The sequence below is a fragment of the Passer montanus genome, unplaced genomic scaffold (assembly GCF_014805655.1).
Source record: "Passer montanus isolate IOZ18808 unplaced genomic scaffold, ASM1480565v1 scaffold44, whole genome shotgun sequence".
Lineage (NCBI taxonomy): Eukaryota > Metazoa > Chordata > Aves > Passeriformes > Passeridae > Passer > Passer montanus.
The window spans coordinates 6509366-6529627 of NW_024369262.1; the positions used below are offsets into that span (position 1 = coordinate 6509366).

The window sequence follows — 20262 nt, forward strand, 5'->3', positions numbered from 1 at the left end:
AAATCTCAGTTTTGCCAGTTTGCACAGTGTGAGACATAAGGAAACTATTTACAGAAGAATTCAAAGTGAAACTTTGCTCTACTAAGAGCAAGTTTTAACAGAAGGGTCAGCACTAAAGCTTTCTAAAATTCTACCAATGAGTTTTCCATAGGGAATTGGGAAGTTCAGAGACTCCCACTTAGTTGACCTGAGTCCTGTTGCCATGAGAACTTGATGAAACATTGAGCAAGAAATCCATCTGAAGATACCACAGAACACAACACGCTTTGTACAGAGCTTTGGCTCACACTGATTTAACATACTCTGCCTCAAACTGCTCTCATTTCAAGTGACAGAGCAAGAAACATCCAGCACAATTTTAGGTTATTTAAATATGATGATCTATCAGGAAAATCACTGTTTCAAATGTTATGCATAGTAGAAACATTTAAAATAACTAAATTCTGAAGTTAAAATTCTGGGGTTTTGACTCAAACTGTTCTTTTGACTCAATGCATCCAAGACAAAAAGTACCAAAAAGAGGTGATTTCCTCAGCTGTAAAAGCCGGAAATCGAATACAGCTTAAAAACAAAATCCCGTTCTTGTTAAAAGAATAAACCACTGCAAATCTTGCTCTCAGAGAAGTTTGGCTTTGCAGCTCCAGCTCAGCAGAGTAAGCTGTACAAGCAGCACCACTCTCCTCCCAAAGGGACCAGCAAACTGCCTTGCAGCAGCTCTGACTGCAAACCTCAGGCCTGCACTCCCAGCGGAGATGTGGACATGGTTAACTAATGTAATCTAGGAAACACCTGCAGAAATCATCTCTAGAGCAGTGGCAGCAAAGTTTCTGCTCTATATAAAAGCACATGGAAAATTACTTCAACAAATGAAAGTTTTAAGACATTTAAAGAAAACTCAGCTCTGTATGCAGAGAACTAAGTAGCACAAAATGAAAAACTTGTACTGAATCCTCTGCTACTTTTGACAGGAAAAAAAGACCATTAATTTTAGGCAGTAAAATGCACCCTCCAAATCATTAATGAACCAATTACACCAACTACTTACATTTATAGGAAGTTTTAGTATTTTTAAATGGCATTAATCCTGTTTTGCTCTAAATCTGATGAGTTTTCAGTACCAGTAACAACAGATAGACAAGCATTTGACCTGTATTCTCCAACCCACTGGATTCCAAGTTAGAATTACTTATGCAAGCCTACTCACCCCTGCCAGACATTTTTCCAGTGTATCCAAGATAATCAGCTGAGATAGATATAAATTCTTTTCAGCAGTTTCTCCAAATATTCTCTAGAAGTAGAATGGATTCATCTGAGACACAGATCTTTGACTTGTGATGTAATGAAAGGGAAGCAGCAAAGTGGCACAGTAAATTATGGCTCCATTACTGCTCTGGTTTGGAGTTTAAACATAAAGCCAGCAAAAGTCAGATTAAAATCGGAATTAAAACCTTATCACTAAAGAAATATCTTTGTCCAGTTTGCAATGCCAAATGCAGTAAGGAACCAACAGCCCCTGCAAGGTAAGAGTGGAGGGGCCCTGCAGCCCTCACCTCCATCAGGCCCACTGGCTGCTCAGGAGTGTGGCTTCCACCTTTCAGAACCTGTTTTGTATCAGTCAGTGCTGACTCTGCAGTTCTGGACAGGGTGCCCCACTGCAGACACAGGCAGGATTCCCTGGGGTGCTCCAGCCAGCACCAGTCCTGTGCCAGGAACAGGCACTGCCTCCAGCAGCATTAAAACAGCAAATACAGCAGGAAAGCCTCAGCCAAAGCACATGGGTACCAGTGCCCACAGACAGAGCACCTGTCAGAGCCACCCAGAGAAGTGTGCCTCAGCCCAGGGCAGGGGTGGCTCACCCCACCCCAGCTTCCAGCTGGGACTCTGTCTGAGCCAAGACTGCTGTGACTGAGTGTCTCTGGGGCCGCTCTGTCCCAGCTACAGAAACCCTCCCCAGGTACTGCTGATTGCCACAGCAGCTCACACCACCACACACAGCAAACATTCAGACCTGCTCCTCAGGGCAAACTTTTTAATTGGCACTTCCAGCGAGGTCTTTCCTCTCAAAATCTGTGTATCACATAGAGAAACTTCTTTAAACTGTACAGTTTTCTCATTTATCAGCCAATCACCTTGCACATCAACATGTTCCCTCATGCCTGTAGAGTTTAATTAAAATAAATTCTCTCTCCAAAGGGATTACAGGTAGCTTTAAGCAGCCTAAAATCCCTAGCAGCAGGGCAACCCATTTTCTCATTTTATCAGTCCTCTGCAGTTCCAGCAGATGCACATCCCTGTACAACTGACAGCCAAGGGCTCACTCCAAAGAATGTGTCCAAAACCATAAAAAAAGTACTGCCAGAGCCTGGCCAGTTCTGTTACCTGTTTGGGGAGATTCCAAATGATCCCAAATGACATGGATTCAAAACTCAATGAAGTCAATGAACTAAACTTTTCTCATGCAAAGGTTCTGTCTGCAACTCATCTGGTTGTTAAAAAATACATCTATTTTATATATACACAGACACAGTAAAACACCCAGGCAGCCTGGAAAATTAAAATAATTCAAGTTTTAAATCCCTTCCCTGCCCCAAAATCCCAATGCCTTTCTGTGGAACATGGCTCTGATGGATGCTGCTGGTGAACTTCAGAACAGAAAATAAGTAAGTGTAAAAGGCAAGCAATAATCTGACTAAATTTCAAGTCATTCTCTGCAGATGTTACAATAATAACTATTTGAAAAAAAAATCACCAAACACTGCAAAATTAGAAAACTTACCATGTTATTAACATTTTTTAATATATTGGTGAGACCACTGATGACCAGGGAAAACTTGTACTTGGAAATGTTGATGAGACACTCCTTGTTGTGCTCCGTGCTGACTTTGGTGTGGGTATTCTGCTGGCAAGCCTTTATTGGAAGCTACAAGAGAGAACTGTCATAAGCTTTTTCACACTGAAACTTACAGCTTTAAAGATGGGTTAAAAACTTGTGACACACGAGAAACCACCTTGAAAAACATTCAACAAGAGACAAAAGCAAACGCACTATTTCATCTTCTCTACATTCATCTTTCCATTAGTTATCTATAAACCAAAATGCTTAAGCTCACCTGTTCATTTTTCTGAACTGAAACTAAACCTCTATTTTGTGATAAATTTTCTACAACCTGGATGTCAAAGCAATCAAAAGGAGCAGAAAAATGTAAGACAGAATTACAAGAAAAGATTCTTTATTTTAAAAAAGGGCTTAATTCTTCCAAGGCTAATACCTGCAAGGAAAAAATGCATCTTGGGACCTGAGGGGAGGAAAACCCCAGCAGCTCCCAGAGCAGGTGAGCTGGAAGGCAGCAGCTGCTCCGTGTGTGTCCCCTGCTCTGTCACAGGGTCCCCACAAACAGCCCAGTGATGAATCTCAGCCTCCAACACGCCTGGAGCACCTGTCCCACACGTTACCTGTCCTGCCCAACAGCCAGTGGTAAAAACTAGACCTGAAATCCACATTTCCCAGAAAGAGAAGACTCAGAGCGACTGCACTGCCCGAGATGTTCCTGCTGCCTGTGAACACTGGGTGCTTTGTTCCCTGCTGTACCCAAATTCTTCAGGGGTCACAAACAAGTCACTTCCCAGGCACACACCCACTCCCCCTGCCTGCTCCCAGCCGCCACCTCTGGGACACCACTCTTCAGAAACAATCCTTTTAATCAGGATTTATACTTTTTAAAAGCAAACTAATATAGGAACATTTATGCCATTTGTATTTGAAAGTGTGACCTGGGAATTCCCTATCCATAGGAGCTTGAATTGCTACTAAAAGTTTTAACCAATTTTGACCAGAACTGTGGATAAAGGTGTGTTCTGGAAGACAGCAATAGCTCAATGGAAATGCCATGGTGTAATATTTGTGCATTAGAAAAGATTATCAGAGAGAGAGAGAACTTAAGAGAGGGTAAAAGAAGGATTGCAAGGAATTACAATCAGCTTTACAGCTGCAAAGTGCCTTAGGAGGCACCTCGCAGGCCGGGGGCTCTGGAAGGGCACCCTCCCCCCTGCCCCCACCTGCCAGCACCTCCTGCTGGGCAAAGTGAATCCCAGATCTAAAACCAGGATGGATGGCATGGGAGAACCCCAGCCTGGGGCACTTTTGTCCAACAGTGCTGAATGCAGTGTGCCTGGCCCAGCCTGTCCCCAGGCAGGGAAGAGGGCACTGCCACTGTCCTGCTCTGATGCCAGGGGGTGACTCCCTCTGTGTATAAGCTGAGCTTTGGTGTGGGCTCAAGCTCAGTTCTTTTGGTACCATGGACTAGATCCCTACGGACATGGGCTGGGTCTTCCCTAAGAGAATGGCTGACTGTCAATGAGAAGAAGATGGTCCTGGCACTCCAGATCAGAGCAAAGGCCCCGGGGCAGCAGCCACAGGTCCCTGAGGAGCAGCAGACCCAGTCAGGCTCCATCAGCTGCAGCACCTCCAGGACAAGGGCTGAGACTCTGCCTGCACAGACACCCACAGCAACCCCGGGGCAGGCAGCTCAGCCCCACTGCCGTCTGTGACTCCTGGCAGTCTGGGCTGCAGGGCTTCACTGCAGCACGAGTGCTCCAGTGTGCTCTTCTACCCCTGGAAAAGCAGAATAAACAGCATTTATGACTCAAGCTTTGTTTTCACTGTCAGAAGTTATTTCTACAATACATTTTTGGAAGTCATCGGAGGATGATAGATACATTTAATTTAAAATTTCACTATTGCTAGTACTTTTTATTTGAATTTTCAAGTCTCTGTGCTGACAGCAGCAGCAAAGCTCAATACCACTGAGTGCTAAAACACTTGAGAAGAGCCTCTCAAAGAAACTGTGTCATAGATCTGGTTCTGTGTGCTCCCATGCCAGGGAAACATCACATTACACACTTCTGGAGCTTCCTGCCACAACAGCCACTAGAACAAGGTCACCTAGAAGTAAAACTGCTTTTTATACTATCATTTAAAAAAGGAAACTATACAAAAAGGAAATATTAGCACTGTTATTTTGGGGGTTTTTATTTCTCAGCTCTTTTCTTTCTGCACTCTGACACACTGGAACATTTTATTTCCCCTCACAGAATGCAGTGCTGGTGCTGAGTGACTAAAGAATCTACTTTACTTCTCTACAAATATCCATTAATCTACACATTGGGGTGGGGGAAAGCTGAAATTTCATTTTCATTGACTTTGATTTTATTTTACAAAAAAGAAATACTGATCAATGGTTTCCTGTAGAGCTATTTGAACTAGAAACAGAAATTAGAGCACAAAGCTTAAATGTACCTGGGCCTTCAGCTCCTGAACACGAGCCCTGCTCTGAGCTCAGCCCAGAGCAGCAAGGGACAGTCACTGGCCCAGCCCAGCTCCTGTCACGGCTGGCACAGGAGCAGCAGGGCTGCAGCTGCACTGGGCACGCTCTGCCCACACCCAGCTGGGCTCCACACACCTCCTCGGCCCAGCGCAGCCTCAGGCTCCTTCAGGGCTCAAACAAGCCACAGAGCACAGGGAGCAGTGGCACTTGGCTCTAAATTTTGCCTTATTTCATGCAGTGGACAAAGACAAAATAGGCAGATGAAAATGGGAACCTTCACAGCTACCAAATTGTAAATGTTTGAAATTGAGAAAGAAAAAATATATTTACTGTGTTTGGGATTTTTTTCACTTTTAGCCAAAAATGTTCAATTTAAGGAATCCTGCCTTGGTCATAGATACTAATTTTTTAGAAAAAAAATGGGTGTTTTTCATGCCTGTGAAGTGATTAGCAATACCTATTCCAGGTATTCTCTAGTCTGATGCAAGAAGGTCCAAACTTTTGTTATATGAGCATGGACATTGGTTTGGAGCTACAACCACAGACAGGCCTGAGGGTCTGTAAGTTGTGCACTCAGGCTGTTGAGAAAAGCTGCACTGAGCCATGGATTTTGCTTTATCACTTGTAATTAATGAACACAAAGTTAAATCAACTCTACTTAGTTGGTACGTAATAGTCTGGAGAAACACACAACATCTAGGAAAAAATCCCTACTGCTATCCTTAACAGACCCAAAATCCATCCCAGTTCACCCTTCCAAACAATTCCTTGGAACTTTTCAGCAGACTGTGACACAGACATACTGGTGACAGAAAATCCCCACAGCACCACCCCTGCTCAGCATCAGCCCTGCCAGAACCAGACACAAACCCCTCTAAATCAACAGGCACCTTCCTCCCCTCTGTCAACACACCCCTGCTAGAGGCACTATCCCTGCAAAGAGCCTCACAGCCCAGCCTTCCCAAGTTTCAAAACTTTCAGAAGTTTTTATATAGGGTGCTCTAAAAACAAAGCACTGTCAGAAGGTGAAGTGAAGTTGGTGCTGTGACCAGCAGTGTATTTACCCATCCTGCCAACACAAACACTGTCAGGTGAGGATGGGCCGTGTCCACCTGGACACCTTCAGCAGCTCCTCGCTGCAGCCAGGTAACAGCACCTGTGGCCCAGGGCATTTCCTTCCCTGTGCCTGGGCTCCAGCCCCGTGCAGAGCAGCCCCTCAGCTGCAAAGAGCCAGCACACAAAGCCACTGCAGCCCTGCTCCGGGGAAGATGGAACAGCCTCGAGCTGCAGGCAGGGCTCCAGCCGGCTCAGCCCCAGCCCCTGGGGCACTCTGCCCCACACACAGAGCTGGGCACAGGAGCTGCACCTTCTGCCCAGCCCAGGTACACCCCTGGGGGCACAGCACACCTCACAGTACATCCCTGCTACCAGGGATTTCCTAACAAGCCAAAGAAAACCAGAGCTGGTACCTGCAACCACTGCTTTTGCAGGCCTCTGATTCTGCACACATTTCAAACACTGGAGAAAAATCAACAGCAGGAGGGAATACTTGCTTTAATTTAATACCTTTTAATTAGAGGAAGAATGGAACATTACTACTGACTTCCATTTTTTATGCACTTTCTTAACTGAGAGCCATCACACCTCATGAACTGCAAATGGGAAGCCTAAACCAAAAAACCCATAACAAAACCAAAACCCACATAACAAAAATCTTCTTTGTTTAAAGCATCTCAGAATCACAGAACCACGGGATCATTAATGTTGGAAGAGGCCTCTGAGACTGCTGAGTCCAACCTGTGACTGATCCCCACCTCGTCACAGCACAGAGCACTGAGTGCCACATCCAGTCATTCCTTGAACACTTCAGGGATGGGCACTCCACCACAATAACCGCTTACATGGCCACAAGTTTATAAAGGATTAATAGTTCTTATTACATCTGATAGTTTTAAATCAATCTAGATATAAAGGGCTTGGACAGTCAGACTCCTCCAACTATGCTCACAACTACTCCAGTGCAGTGCCAGCCTTCCTGTGAGTTCACATTGCAACACACTTAAAGCACTATGAAAACACAAAACATAAAACTGGAAGTATTTCCACAGGAAAGACAGAGAGAATTTTATCTTCCAAAGCTCTATGTCTGAAATCACAGGGAATTCCATGAATTTCCAGGCTCTTTGTGCTACTGCAGTCTAACCCAAGTTTTGAAAAATGCAATAACAAGCACTAAGTGCAGGCCCTGCTGAGGGGTCTCCCCACGCTCTCTGTCAGTGTGCTCTGGTCCCACAGGTCCCTGCAGCAGCTGGAGCCTGGGGGCAGCCCCGTCCAGCCCTGCAGCAGGTGAGGACTGCCAGGAGCTGCAGGGTTCATTCCCTGAGCCAGGCACTGCTTAATTCACAAAACTCTGCCTGCCAGTCACTCCAGGCCCACAGAATTGTACACAAAAGCAGATTTTGGTTAAAGCAGCATTTATGACAATAAACAAGAGCAGACCAGAGCAGACTGGTTTGCCCTGATTTCCCTTGTTTTCAATACCGATTAGCATCCTCTCAGCTTGCTGCTTCATCTTTCCTAAAATGAATTCAAGCACTCAGCAAATGAATGAAAAGCCTGTCTACATCTGTAAATTGGGAGGAAAGATGGTTACACTTTCCTTCTTTGCAAAGGAAGGAAGGAACCCTGGAAAAGTTTGTCTTCCCCTGGGCAGAAAAACCAAACCACAAGGGACCTGAAGTGCCCCTCTCCCCCTACTCACTCAAACCCACTCTGACAGGCCAAGCTGGTGCTGAGCCCACAGGTCCTGCACCCAGGCAGGCACAGGATGCAAACCTCACAGCTGTGTGAACGCCACTGAAAACATCTGCACATATTCAGTATATTGTGGTAAGACACCACGACTGTGACTGACAATGATGTGCTTGGTGCACATTATCACTGTAGCTCCACTATTTCAGCATCTCAAGAACCAGAAGTTTTCCTCCTATCCAGAGAGGACTCTTTCCCTACACCTATCCATAACCATGCCATAAAAAGTACAGAAAAATAATTCTGTTCTAAGTTTGTAACTCCTAACAGATGCTGGCAAGCCCAATTCCACAACATGCACAATAAAGAAGAGGAGAAAGCCCAGTATACATCAAGAAATATTTTCTTGCATTATTGGGAGCATAATCAATCCTATGTTTTCTAAGCTTATGGAAAAAATGAACTATGACTCAAGGAGGAGAATAAGATAACTATGCAAATATGTCTATAACGTATTGCAAAAATCTGCCTCATTGTAATGTCAAAAGACAAAGTTTGATATTTTCCTCTTCAAAACAAACTTTATATGAATGTAAAAAGAAACAGCTTGTTTTTCTTGTGCCAGGCCACATCGTTCTGCAGGGTGCTGAAGCCCAGCAGCACTGAGGGACAGCTGCAGCACAGGTCAAGCAAGGCTCAGTCTGGAGGGCTCCACGTTTCTGATGCATTTACACCAAGCAGGGTCTCACAGAGGGGCACAATGAGACAAACAACACGGGAACTGATCACTGAGCCTCCCGAGAGCTTCCCCACCTCAGGAAAGCACCTCGGGAGCAGGAAGGAGTGCAAGCACCGGGCTCAGCCCCAGCGGGGCTCACCCGCCTAATCCCAGTGAGCAGGTCCTGCTGGCGGATCAGAGAAATGAAAAGCCTAAGGCCAACAAATCCCTCTGCCTTCCATTCAGAAAATCCTTCTCCGAACCGCCAGTGTGACTTTTGCAGGGGGATGTAAATACCCACGGCTGCAGTGGAAGGCAGGCTGGAAGCCCCGGTGGCGGCCCAGGGCCGCGCTCGGGGGCTGGGGCTGCACACCGGCATCGCCCTGGCACGGGGGCACGGCAGCGCCTCGGCCTCCGCAGCCCGGCCCCGGGGCCTCGCTGCCTCCGGGGGAGCCCCACGAGGCACGGCAAGGACGCGGATTCCCAGCAGTGCCCACGGAGAGCACAGAGCCCGGGGCACAGCGGCGAGGGGCAGCCGGGCCGCTCCGCACCGCCACAGCGACGGATGCGCCGCACTGGGGCGGCCGGCCCGGCAGCGGCGGGACCCCCGAGCGGCGGGAGCGCCGCCGCCCCCTGGGACCGGACAGACGGACAGACCGCCCCCGGGACCGGGACAGACGGACACACCAACCTCCGGACCGGTACCGGGATAGACGGACACACCGCCCCCGGGACCGGGACAGACGGACACACCGACCCCGGGACCGGGACCGGGACCGACGGACACACCGCCCCCGGGACCGGGCCCGGGCCAGCCCGGCCCGCCGCGGTGCCCGCAGCCTCACTCACGGCAGACGGCGGCCCCGGGCGGTGTGTCCCCTCCCTCCCGGCCGGTGTGTCCCCTCCGGCCGTGTGACACCGGCTGCAGTCTCAGGCTGGCACGCCCAGCTGTGTCACCTCTGGAGCACACCCCCGGCATTCCCATAAACTTCCCCAGTTCCCGAACTCCGCTGCCCTCCGCGTGCTCCCTGCGGAGCTGCAGGGTCAGATCCGGGCGTGGCACGGCGTGCCCAGCCCGCTGGGACTCGGGAAAGTGGGGTGACACAAATAAACACCCGCTGTCCTCCTTGGACATGTTGATTTGTTTGCCTTCTGGTAGACAGGAGTACAAACAATGTTCCTTCATAGCAGAGTCACGCTGAAATTCTGGTGGTATAAACAAAGATGCAGCTTGAGGTGAGGGCTCTGGAACAGTGCGTAAACTGGCAGAAGAACTGGAGAATCAAACGGAATTTACATCCCCCACTCAGCCAGGGCCTTGATGTGGCTCACAGACTCTGCTGTTATCACAGCACACAGGAATTATTAGCAGCAACAGCAATACCAAGTTTGTCCTGAGTTAACTTTCATTGTAAATAATGAGCCATAACACTCCTGTAATTTGTAATTACAGCACAAGCCATTCCATTGCGTTCTAGCATCCAATCCAGGAACTTGGGTGACAGCAAATTTTTGAAGAGCAGATGTTTTATAAAAAGACAAAAATCCATCGCAAACATTTCACTTAAGGAAAAAGCCCCCATTAATTGTTTGAAGAATAAGGCTCTGTCACAGGGAGTGCAAAGGCAGAGAACAGAAACACCAACACCAAAGGCACAGAGATGAACACAAAACACCCAAGGGCTCAGTGGAGCAGAGCCCTTCCCCAGGAAGGTTTATTAATCCAGGACTAAACCCAGGGCTGGTCTCCCTGCTGAGGCAGGACCGACCCCACTGGGCCCTTGTGATCATGTCCCCCTTTTCCAGGGGTCTGGATTTGCCCCCTCAGTGTAATCATCTCCACTGAAGGCAATCCAGCCTCAATCTTCACAGGGATCTCCACGTTCTGCCAAAATCCAAACAATAATCACTCATGTAGGGGCAGGAATGCTCCAGCTGATTGATATGGTTATGAAAAACATGTCCCAAAATGCCAGAAAGAAACCAGGGTGTATGATTAGATCTGAGAGAAGCATCCTGGGAACTCCTGGCTGAGGTAGGAAAGGACAGGCTATTTCTTCCCTTCAGAATGTACTAAACAAACAAACAGTGCTTCTTCCTGCTTCTGGCAGTGTTTTTCCCAAAGCAAATCTAAAAGCAATCAAGATTTCTGTAGTATTCCAGATTTTAGACACAGGGGTTGAATGGCAGCGTTGGAAATTCCCACAGTGTTCCCCCAGACTCCAGTACCCAGGCTGGAGCCCCGTTCTCCCAGTGCTGTCCCCAAGCCCCACAGCTCTACTGCTAATTTTTGTGCCAGACCCCAGCAGGTTCTGCCCCCCCAGGCAGACAGGACAGCCTGTGACAGCCAGCTGGGTGCTGCTGAACAAACCTTTCCCAGCTCCTGGGAGCTCTCAGTGGTGGCACCATTTCTCCAGCAGCTCTTGACAACCTGCTGCTGGTGGGTTTTTAAGGACACTTTAGCAAGGGTTTTTTATGCACTTCCTTAAGTTCCATGTGAACTAAAATAAGGAACTGCAGCCTGAGGCATGCACAGAGTGTTGTCAGGTTTTGCTGTGAATGCCAAAGGCTTTTCCTCACTGAAACTTTCCCATTGTGGCTGTCAAAGTGCACTAGTGGTAGGAGTCACTTGGCACAGGGAAGTCCCTGCCATGTCTCTATTCCCTCCCAGCAGAGGTTTAGAGCCTGAACAGCCAAGCCATAAAGTGTGAGTGGGAAATTTATCTATGTGGGAAGAGTCCCCCTTGTGAAATTTCCAGCCACGGATGTTTTCAATCCAGCCCAAAACGCCCCTTGAATCACTTCCTTGGAGGCATTCTGGCACTTCTGCTTTTTGCCTGAGCTAGAGGATGAGGAGGCAGATGAGAAGGTCGAGGCATACGTAGGAAATGACCTGGCCAGGCCTGCAGGAAAACGTCAGGGAGCTCTCAGCTCTCACTTTGTCCTTGCTGGGAGGGAAGGTGCTGATCCTGTGTCACAGATACCATCAGTTAACACCCCCACCTCCAATAAAGTCCCCTTCAAAGGCAGAAGCCCTGCAGCATTTCCTTCCTTTCTGGTGCATTCCCTTTCAGATTCAGTGAATTTCTTGAACATCACCTACACGGTACCCAGGAGATCTGGGCCTCTCTGGTATTACACCTGACCTGCCTCTTGGAGGTGACACTTAGCTTCTTGCCAGAGAACATGGATTTTTTTTTCCCCTTCTCACATCTTCTGCTTTCCTCTATTTTGTTTTTCTACTCAAATTATTTATCTATTAACCTTTCTTCCTTCTGACTTCCTGAAGGCTGTGTTTCATCCTTTGGTTGTTTTCTCTCCATTCCTCCCATCCCAGTTTCTCATTTTCACCAGCATTTGTCAAACACTCCAGCAGTGGCTCAAACATGCCGACTGACACTTTTCAATTTCTATTTATGTGCTTTGGTCCAGAAAGCTCCCATCCCTTCTGGAAGTGTTCCTCTGTAAGGCACAGGTTTGATCCCACTCCTGATGGTCACTGGGGTGGAACTGTGCCAGATCTGCCATCAGGGTCAAAAATATTCCTTGAGAGAAGCCAGACAAACAAGCCTCAGTAAAGGAGGAAGGAAGGGAGGAAGGAAAGGCTCCGCCAGGCTTCAGTCAGAGGCGGCAGCCCCCGGAGCTGCGAAGCCCCGAGCGCGGGCTCCGGGCGGAGCGCTCCCCGGGGCAGGCAGGGCCGGCCGGGCTCCCCGGGGCAGGCAGGGCCGGCCGGGCTCCCCCGGCTCCCCGGGGCAGGCAGGGCCGCGCTCCCCAGCCCCGCCGGGCTCCGGGCGGAGCGCTCCCCAGCCCCGCCGGGCTCCGGGCGGAGCGCTCCCCAGCCCCGCCGGGCTCCCCGCGGGCCGCGGCCGCTCCGCTCCATCCCTCCGTCCATCAGAGGGCATTAGAGGCCGCTGAACGCCCCGGGCCCGGGCTGCCTGCACAGAACAGCCCGGCCCTGGGCTCGCGTGCTCCCCGGGAGCTGCTGCACGGACTCACCCGCACGCGTGGGTGCATTGCAAAACGTGGAGAAAGCTTTTCTTAAGAACAAACCACGGGTTTTCCTTTGTGTTCTCTGCTTCCCTGTTCCTCCCTGACCGCGACAGGATCTGTCAAACAAGAACAGAGCCAGCAAATGATCTGACTATTAGGGATTCTGTACAAAATACTCACACTGGAACTTCTATCCCAGAAAGTCCAGTCATCGAGAGATCATTCAAATGGTAGCACGATGTTTCACACAATCAATTCTAAAAGCAAGTATTTCTGTTCCAGTAGAAAGCTCATTTGGATGCAAAACACCAGGAGTTTAATCCCTGGTACTTGATCTGATAAAAGAGTCAGTCTATTATCAGGGCCTGTGAGAGCTCAGATATTCTAATTGCACTTAATGGAACAGTATATTTTCTGAAGTGGAGGCTGATGCCTGCACGGAAAGGGCCACAGCCCTGTTAGTGTCTGCCCATTTGCCTCGGAGCTATAAACAAGCTCTTTGTCGAGTTCCAGTTGAAGTTTGTTTGATCACAATCGCTCCCAGTGTATGTGTTCATGTTCTGAAGACTTCAGCAGAATGAGATCATTTTGTGTATCTTCTTTTCCCTTCCCCGGTGAGTAATGCCATCCCCACATATGACAGTCACTGCAGAGGTTAAGTTACTTAAATATTATAAAGCAGTATTTTAATTGTTCTGGATGACTAATCAGTTCAGCCTAGATTAGAACATTGCCCCAAAGGATAATTCGAGGTTATCACTTCCTCTCCCTGACATTTTGTTTCCTTTCTTGTTTATCACACCACAGGGTCAGCAAGAGGAGCTCTCAGCCTGTTCTTGGTCCCTATCTCCCCTGCATCCTACAGTGGTAGCACTGCAAGCAATGCAGAATTCTCCTACAATCACATTCAGCTTGTCTCCAGAAAGCCTTCCAGTGCTCGTGATCAGCTCCCAAAGGCTGCTCACACCCAAGGAGCCCCGGGGAATGCCCATCACTGGGGACCCTGCAATTGAAACCAGTCTCAATTTGCACAACACGAGACTGGGCCTGACACTTTTCCCCCTGGCACTGTGTAAAAACCTGTGCAAGTGATTTCTCACTTAGATCAGCTGATTTTAGACCACACTCACACAGTCTGGGAGCCAAATCTGAGGATTTGGGTTCAGTGCCATCAGCACATCCATCACACGTGGCCTTTGCTGCTGGCAGCACAGCACTGCTCCTGCCAGTTCAGCTCTGACCCAGGGCTGGGGGCAGAAATGGGATTTAATGGCACGGGTGGAGTCAGGGGATAGCAAAGACCTGCAGGTTCACACATGGGACACCTGGACTTTATTTTAACTCACTTTAAACACAGTGCAGTGCACTGGGGAGAAGAGCCACCAGAGCAGCCCAGCCATCAGGGATTGCCTTTCCTCCCTGCTCTGTCTTCTGAAGTACTCAGGTTAGGGGAGGGACTGATGAGGGAAAGGAATTGTCTGATGGAAAGGTAAGTCTTTAAGAATTGGGAAAATGTCAAGACCAGAACTGAATTTTCTGCTTCTTAAGCAACCTCTGTGTAAGCCTCGTGTCAGCCTGTATGAATTTATGAATATAAAGATTCTTTGTTACTGAAGAGTTTTCCCCAACTGGTGCTCAGTTTCCTCCCCATGACTCATGCCATTAGCTGATGCTGCCCTATTTGGCTGCAACTGCTGCTTAAGCCCACACAAGCTTTTCTAAAATAAAACCTTAGAAAAGCTTCCTTGCAGTAGATATCCAGAGGTTTGGATGGATGGTACATGGCAATATCCTTTGGATAAAATCTGTGCTGCTTTGCTGGGCTTCCAAATAATGCTGAGCACAGAGGCCTTGGTCATGGTGTGTTTGAGCTGCTGTTAAATGGAGCTGGAAGCTGGGGACAGAGCTTACCCCAGGGCCATGCTGCTCTTGTGAACACCATGGTTACATTTGCACTGTCCTGGTGAGCTCCCAGCTGGTATCCACACACAGACCCAGTCCTTGCATTTATTTTTTAATTCTCTGGCCACATGGGCAATGACAATGTTGAAGAATCACACGCTGGCCATTAATAACTGTCCTTGCCCTACCCCTGAACCTGACCCTGTAAGGAGTCATTAACCCACTTTGCATCTTTGGACTCATTGTTCTTTGTGGGTGTGATTGTGCAGTGCTGCAGGTCCATGGATTCCCCAAATATCACCATGGGACTTAAAAGTAGCAGTGAAACAAAGGCACCACCTCTGCCTTACTTGCAGTCATAACAGGCATTAAGAATCAGCAAGAAAGCATTCCAGAGCTGCAGAGGGCAGGGAAAAATGCCAAGCTCTCTCAGAGTATGCAGCATGACAGGAAAAGCCAGCTCCAAGAGAAAGAAGACAAGAGGGCAACGCTTCCAGGCTCAGTAAGGAAGGACATGATAAGGTTACACCTGTGCAGCACACAATCTTCCTCCAGCTAAATCATGTAATGGAATTGCATTTAAAATATGTTCTTGTGTTAGACTGGCAGGATTCAAGTAGTCAATTCATCATTTACTTCCATGTATGGATCTCAAATTTAAAAATGTGCTCTCTGTCCAGTGTCTTTAGTTCCCAGCAGCCTTTTCCCAGTGACCAGAGCATTCCCAGAGCCTTTCCCAGAGTTCAGCTGCCTTGACACCCCGTGTTCAGCCAGCCATGAGTTCCTTTGTTCTGCAGCTGATCCCTGTGTCCATAGGTCCAGCTCATCCCCCCTGTATGACACCTGGCAGAAAGGTAAATTATGCTCCCCCAAATCCTGCTTTGCTTTAGTGGGGAACCTATTAATCTTATTTGTTACACATTTCGTGCACAATCTGTGCCTTCAGAAGAGCTATAATGAGAGTATAACCAGAAATCTCATCAGCTTCTTTTGGGAAACACTTACAAACAGACCAGAGCAGGCCCCAGTGAAAATGGGTCCTACCTGTGTACACACTGCCCACAGACTGCTTGCACAAGGGAATTATTAGCTGCCAACTGCTGTATTTTCAGTGCTAGTGGCAACACTGAGCTTTTACTTTCCATGCTACAGAGGCTGCCGGGATAATGGAGCCCATAATTACATCCAGCCACTCGTTAGAGCTCAAATTACAAAACCGGATCTCTGTGCCAGACCTTCAGGAAGTAAGCCATGGAAGGAATCTCACAAATAACCTGCAATTACGTTAATGCAGAGGGCAGGGCCTTCCCTTAAGAGCTCTCAGACTCACTGGAGTGACCCTGGCTGGCTGATCAGAGCCAGACGTGCAGTGCAGAGAAAGGTGCTGCAGGAGGTGAATTACACAGGCACTGCCCTGGTGCCTCTGCACCCAGGGCTGTTTAGGAACTGACATGAAGAAACAAAGCCTGTGGTGTGGTGTGGGGCAGCCAGACAGCGGGGTCTGTGCTGCTGTGGCTTATTCCTTTACCTGTGGAGTGGGCTGTGCTCTCACAAGGCACATGCACACGGTCACAGCTCCATTTGCAGTGTGAGTTTAACTGTGTCTCTTCCCAGGGTGTTCTGGCAGCCCCAGAAAGCTGTGAGCAGACCAGCACTTACACCTGCACAGGAGTGTGAGGAGCAGAGAGCTGGGTCAGCCAGACCTGCAGGGGCCATCCCTGAAGGTCCAGCACGGGCAGCTCTGCTGGAAGCTCCCTCCCTGTGTGTCTGTCACGGGTGTCACCACCAAGGGTGACACCAGCCACGCTTCCTCAGGGGACCACAGAAGGGAAGGCTCTGGGTTCTCTCCTCTTACACCTATTTACAGCATTTTTACAAACCACAAATGGGGACTGGGAGAAATTTGCTTGTCCAACCTCCACTTGTCCATTTCTCTCAGATTCTGCAGCTCCTCTGCAGCTCTCTGCATGTGCTCCCTGTAGCAACAGGGCTGGACACAAGCCACCCAAATATTTTCAAGCTCAGTTCAACACCAGCTCAGGCCCACCTCGAGCTGTTTGATCTGTGAGCAAACACTCTTTATCTACAAGCAAGCTGCTCTTTCCCAACTCCCCGCAGCAGGAATGCAGCCTCGGCTGTTTCCAGGCAGAAGCTGTCACACACAGCCCTGCAATTCCCAACAAGCTGGCTTCTTCTCTCCTCATTGTTTTATTGATCTGCTCTACAGAATGTGGGGAGTCCATCCCATTTGTTTTTTCCATTAAACACAACCTGTTTTTCTATAAATTGGATTTATAGATGATTTATTGACATTTACACCCTCCATGCCATTGATTTTCCCTCTGTTTGCGCAATCCTGATAGTCCAATGCAAAAACATTAAAAAAAAAACCAAAAAAACCCAACAGCCAAAAATATCCTTTCCATTCCATTGTGAACATGTTCAGCAGTTTATTACTGCTTGCACCCCAGGTTAGCAGCAACCTGAGTTCTGCCTTGGGTCAGATATTTGAAAAGAAAAATGGTAAATATTTCACATTAACACAAAAGCATTTGGGTTTGGAACAATTCAGAACATTCTCTGCTGTCTTGTGATCTGTACACTCAGAGCTGGCCAGGACACAGCCCTTTTTCTGACTTGTTATGTGACTGCTTTGAATTCCTCTGGTCTTACAGCAGCTTCCCAGCCCCAGCCCGCTCTGGCCAATGCCTGATGGGAGCAGGACTGAGCACCCGGCTCCTCAGCACTTGCAGAGCTTCCTTTGCCTCTGCTCTTGTTTAGGACAGCTCAAAACTCTCAGTGTCACTTCAGCCGTCTGTGATAAGACCTCTGGTACCCTCAGAGGGTAAATTTAGCACAGATATTTCTGCAAGCAGCTCCATTACAAGGCACCCATGGCTGGCTTACAGAGAAGAGATGGTTTGAATCTGAAAGGAATAACCCCAAACTTCTGTCTCTGTTATTTCAGTGCAGCTACTCATGGTGGAAGCACTGAATTCTCCACATACACTGAGCCATCTGCTCCATTTATTATATCCAAAGACGTGCTCCAAAAATTGTAAAATCCCAATGAGACCAAAAAAAAACAGAGAAAAAATTCCCATGGTCTGATATTCCATCTGTGCAACTTTTCCATCCACTGCACACTCTTTTAGCAGACCTTTGAAATAAACCCCTTAAGTACCAGATGAACATCAATTTAGAATCACCTCAAATTCCTCACAAGAAGCCATGGTAGATAGGTCACAGAGCAATGGACAAAAGGGGAGGGAGACACGACAGCCCAGAGTTCCAGGAAGGGAGGCAGCCTTATCTGGTGCCTGTGGGAAAATCACACAGTTATGCTCCTGACTGCTCCATGATGACCCTGAGAAAGTGGCCTCATCCCCCTGTTCCTCCTCCCAGCTGCTGTTTGCCTTGTCTGTTTAGACTGCAAACTCTCCAGGGCCACAGCGGTGCCAGTATTGCTCACCAGGCACACAACAACACCTGCGGGAAATGCAGCAACAGCTCGGTGCCAGGCCCAGCAGCACCTCCTGGCACAGCTGCAGCAGGGGGGAAGGACACTCAGGGCCAAAGACTGCTGAGAGTTCTGAAAATGTATATTCAAAATGTATTTTGCCAGAGCAAGAGCTGGCAAAGCCTTGTGTGCAAGGTCTCAGGCACTCTAACAGCTCCCTGCAGAGCTGGGCTGTTGCTTTACTTGCATGTTGAGTTTTTAACCCTTCAGCTTGGGGGCAGCTGCCACTTGGACCTCCCTAGGATCACAGAATCCCAGAATGTCCTGAACTGGAAGGAACCCTCAAGGATCATTGAAATCCAACTCCTGGCAGCACTTTCCTGTCTCATTCCTCTGCTTCTCACCTTTCACTTCATTGCGAGCACTTTTCCTCCTCAACCTTCTTTGCCATCTCCTTTTTTCCATTCTGTGTTTTCCTTTCACCTTCTCTTCTGCCTCCACGGCCTGAGGCTGAACTTTCTCCATCCTCAAGAGGTTCTCAAACAGGAGCTTGTGAATAATTAACAGTGTAGACTAAAAATAGCATAATTTTTAATGGCAAGCACTATTGCACAGATGAGCTACCTCGGATTTAAGTGTGACTGGCCCTAACTGTTACTAATTTGCCAGGAGTGCTTCATAGAATAACAAATTGAGGATGAGGAACACCACTTTTGGGCCTGAAAAAGAAAAGACAAAGCAAAGAAAATAGGTAGAACTGAATTCACCGTGTCAGAATACAGGAATGTGAAATCACCAGGTCCTGATGCTCCAGCAGCCTGGGGAAAAGCTCCATAGCCTGGAACCCTGAAGGTGTTTCCAGGACAGGCAAAAAGGACAAAAGCCCTCTCTCTTATGAAAGCTTATTTCAGTGAGTAAAGACTGGATGGAGAAAGATGGCACCAAGTTTGTGAGCTTCCCAGCTGAGCAGCCCTGTGCAGGCTTGGCAGCTGCATCCCTAAAGGGAGATAATGGAATACCCATAAATCAGCCCGAGCCACCCGCTGCAGTATGTGACAGCCTGGGCTGTGACAGCCTGGGCTGTGACACCCTGGATCCCACACCTCACCCAGGAACAACTGAAAATCATCTGAAAAATCACCCTGCATATGCCACTTGCCAGGAAAATAAACACAGCAAGAGTCCCCAGGAAGGAAAGTGTGGCTCCTTTATCTCAAGTTTAGACTGAATTTCGGACAGATGCATTTTACTGAGCAGAGGGGATGAGCTGGCAGCTTGCAGACAGAACACAGCTTTTCACCCCTCCCTCTCTGGCTTCAGACACAAGGACAAGCCCTTCCAGCCCGAACAGAGAAGGTGCTACCAATGTCCCCAGGACAGCTTGTGACACCAAACAATTTCTCACAAGCTTGCAAACCCCTGGGGTTTTACATATCTCTGTTTTTGTGTCCATAAAGCACAAAATGTGGACTGGAGAACAAGAAGTGAGAAAGGCAGCAGTGTGGTAACACCCCTGTGAAGCTGAGTGAGCCAAAGCTGCATTTTGCTGGCTGTCAGACCCCCAGGGTCAGCAGGGTGTGCTGGCTCTGAGCAAAGCTCAGACCCTCCAGAGAATCCTTACGTGAGTCAGCTCAGCTCTGGGCTGGCCTGGCTCAAACATCCACGACCCATGAGCAATTCCAAGCAGCATTTCACAATATTCACTGGCTTGTTCCAAGGAGTTGTCCAGGGATTAGCTGCAGGGAGCTGCTCAGGGCTCTTCCCTCAGCTGGCAGTGGGGGACGGACAGAGCAGGAACTGGATTGTGCTGTTTCAAATAAATTCTGTGATGTGCTAGGGGAGTTTATACAAGCCAGCACGAATCCATGCTAGTGGTCACATCATCAAGAACATGCCGAACTTCTCCCTGCTCCTTTCTTTGACATTGTATCACTGCATAATTTAAATAATGCTTTGCTGGCCTTGCTCGCACTGGGGTAATTCCGGGCTCTTGCTACAGCTGAATAGCTGATCGCATGGCTATTGCAATGCGCCTGCCAGTGAGGCCACTGCTTTGGAATGAAATCACAGTTATTATCTGCAGTTAATTATCCTGCTGCGTGCTTCTCTGAAGTCCA

The 20262-nt window shown here is 48.4% G+C and overlaps 1 protein-coding gene across 1 annotated transcript in view; it reads right to left on the bottom strand.

Annotated features, from left to right (window-relative positions):
- The window catches only part of NF1 (neurofibromin 1), an 83299-nt gene that overhangs the window by 62339 nt on the left and 698 nt on the right, over nucleotides 1–20262 (bottom strand). Inside the window, exons 2-3 of the mRNA XM_039720890.1 lie at nucleotides 2777–2920; nucleotides 1205–1288 (exon numbers count right to left, since the gene is read on the bottom strand). Coding sequence (XP_039576824.1) covers nucleotides 1205–1288; nucleotides 2777–2920 — 228 coding nt within the window. The remainder of the gene's footprint in view (nucleotides 1–1204; nucleotides 1289–2776; nucleotides 2921–20262) is intronic.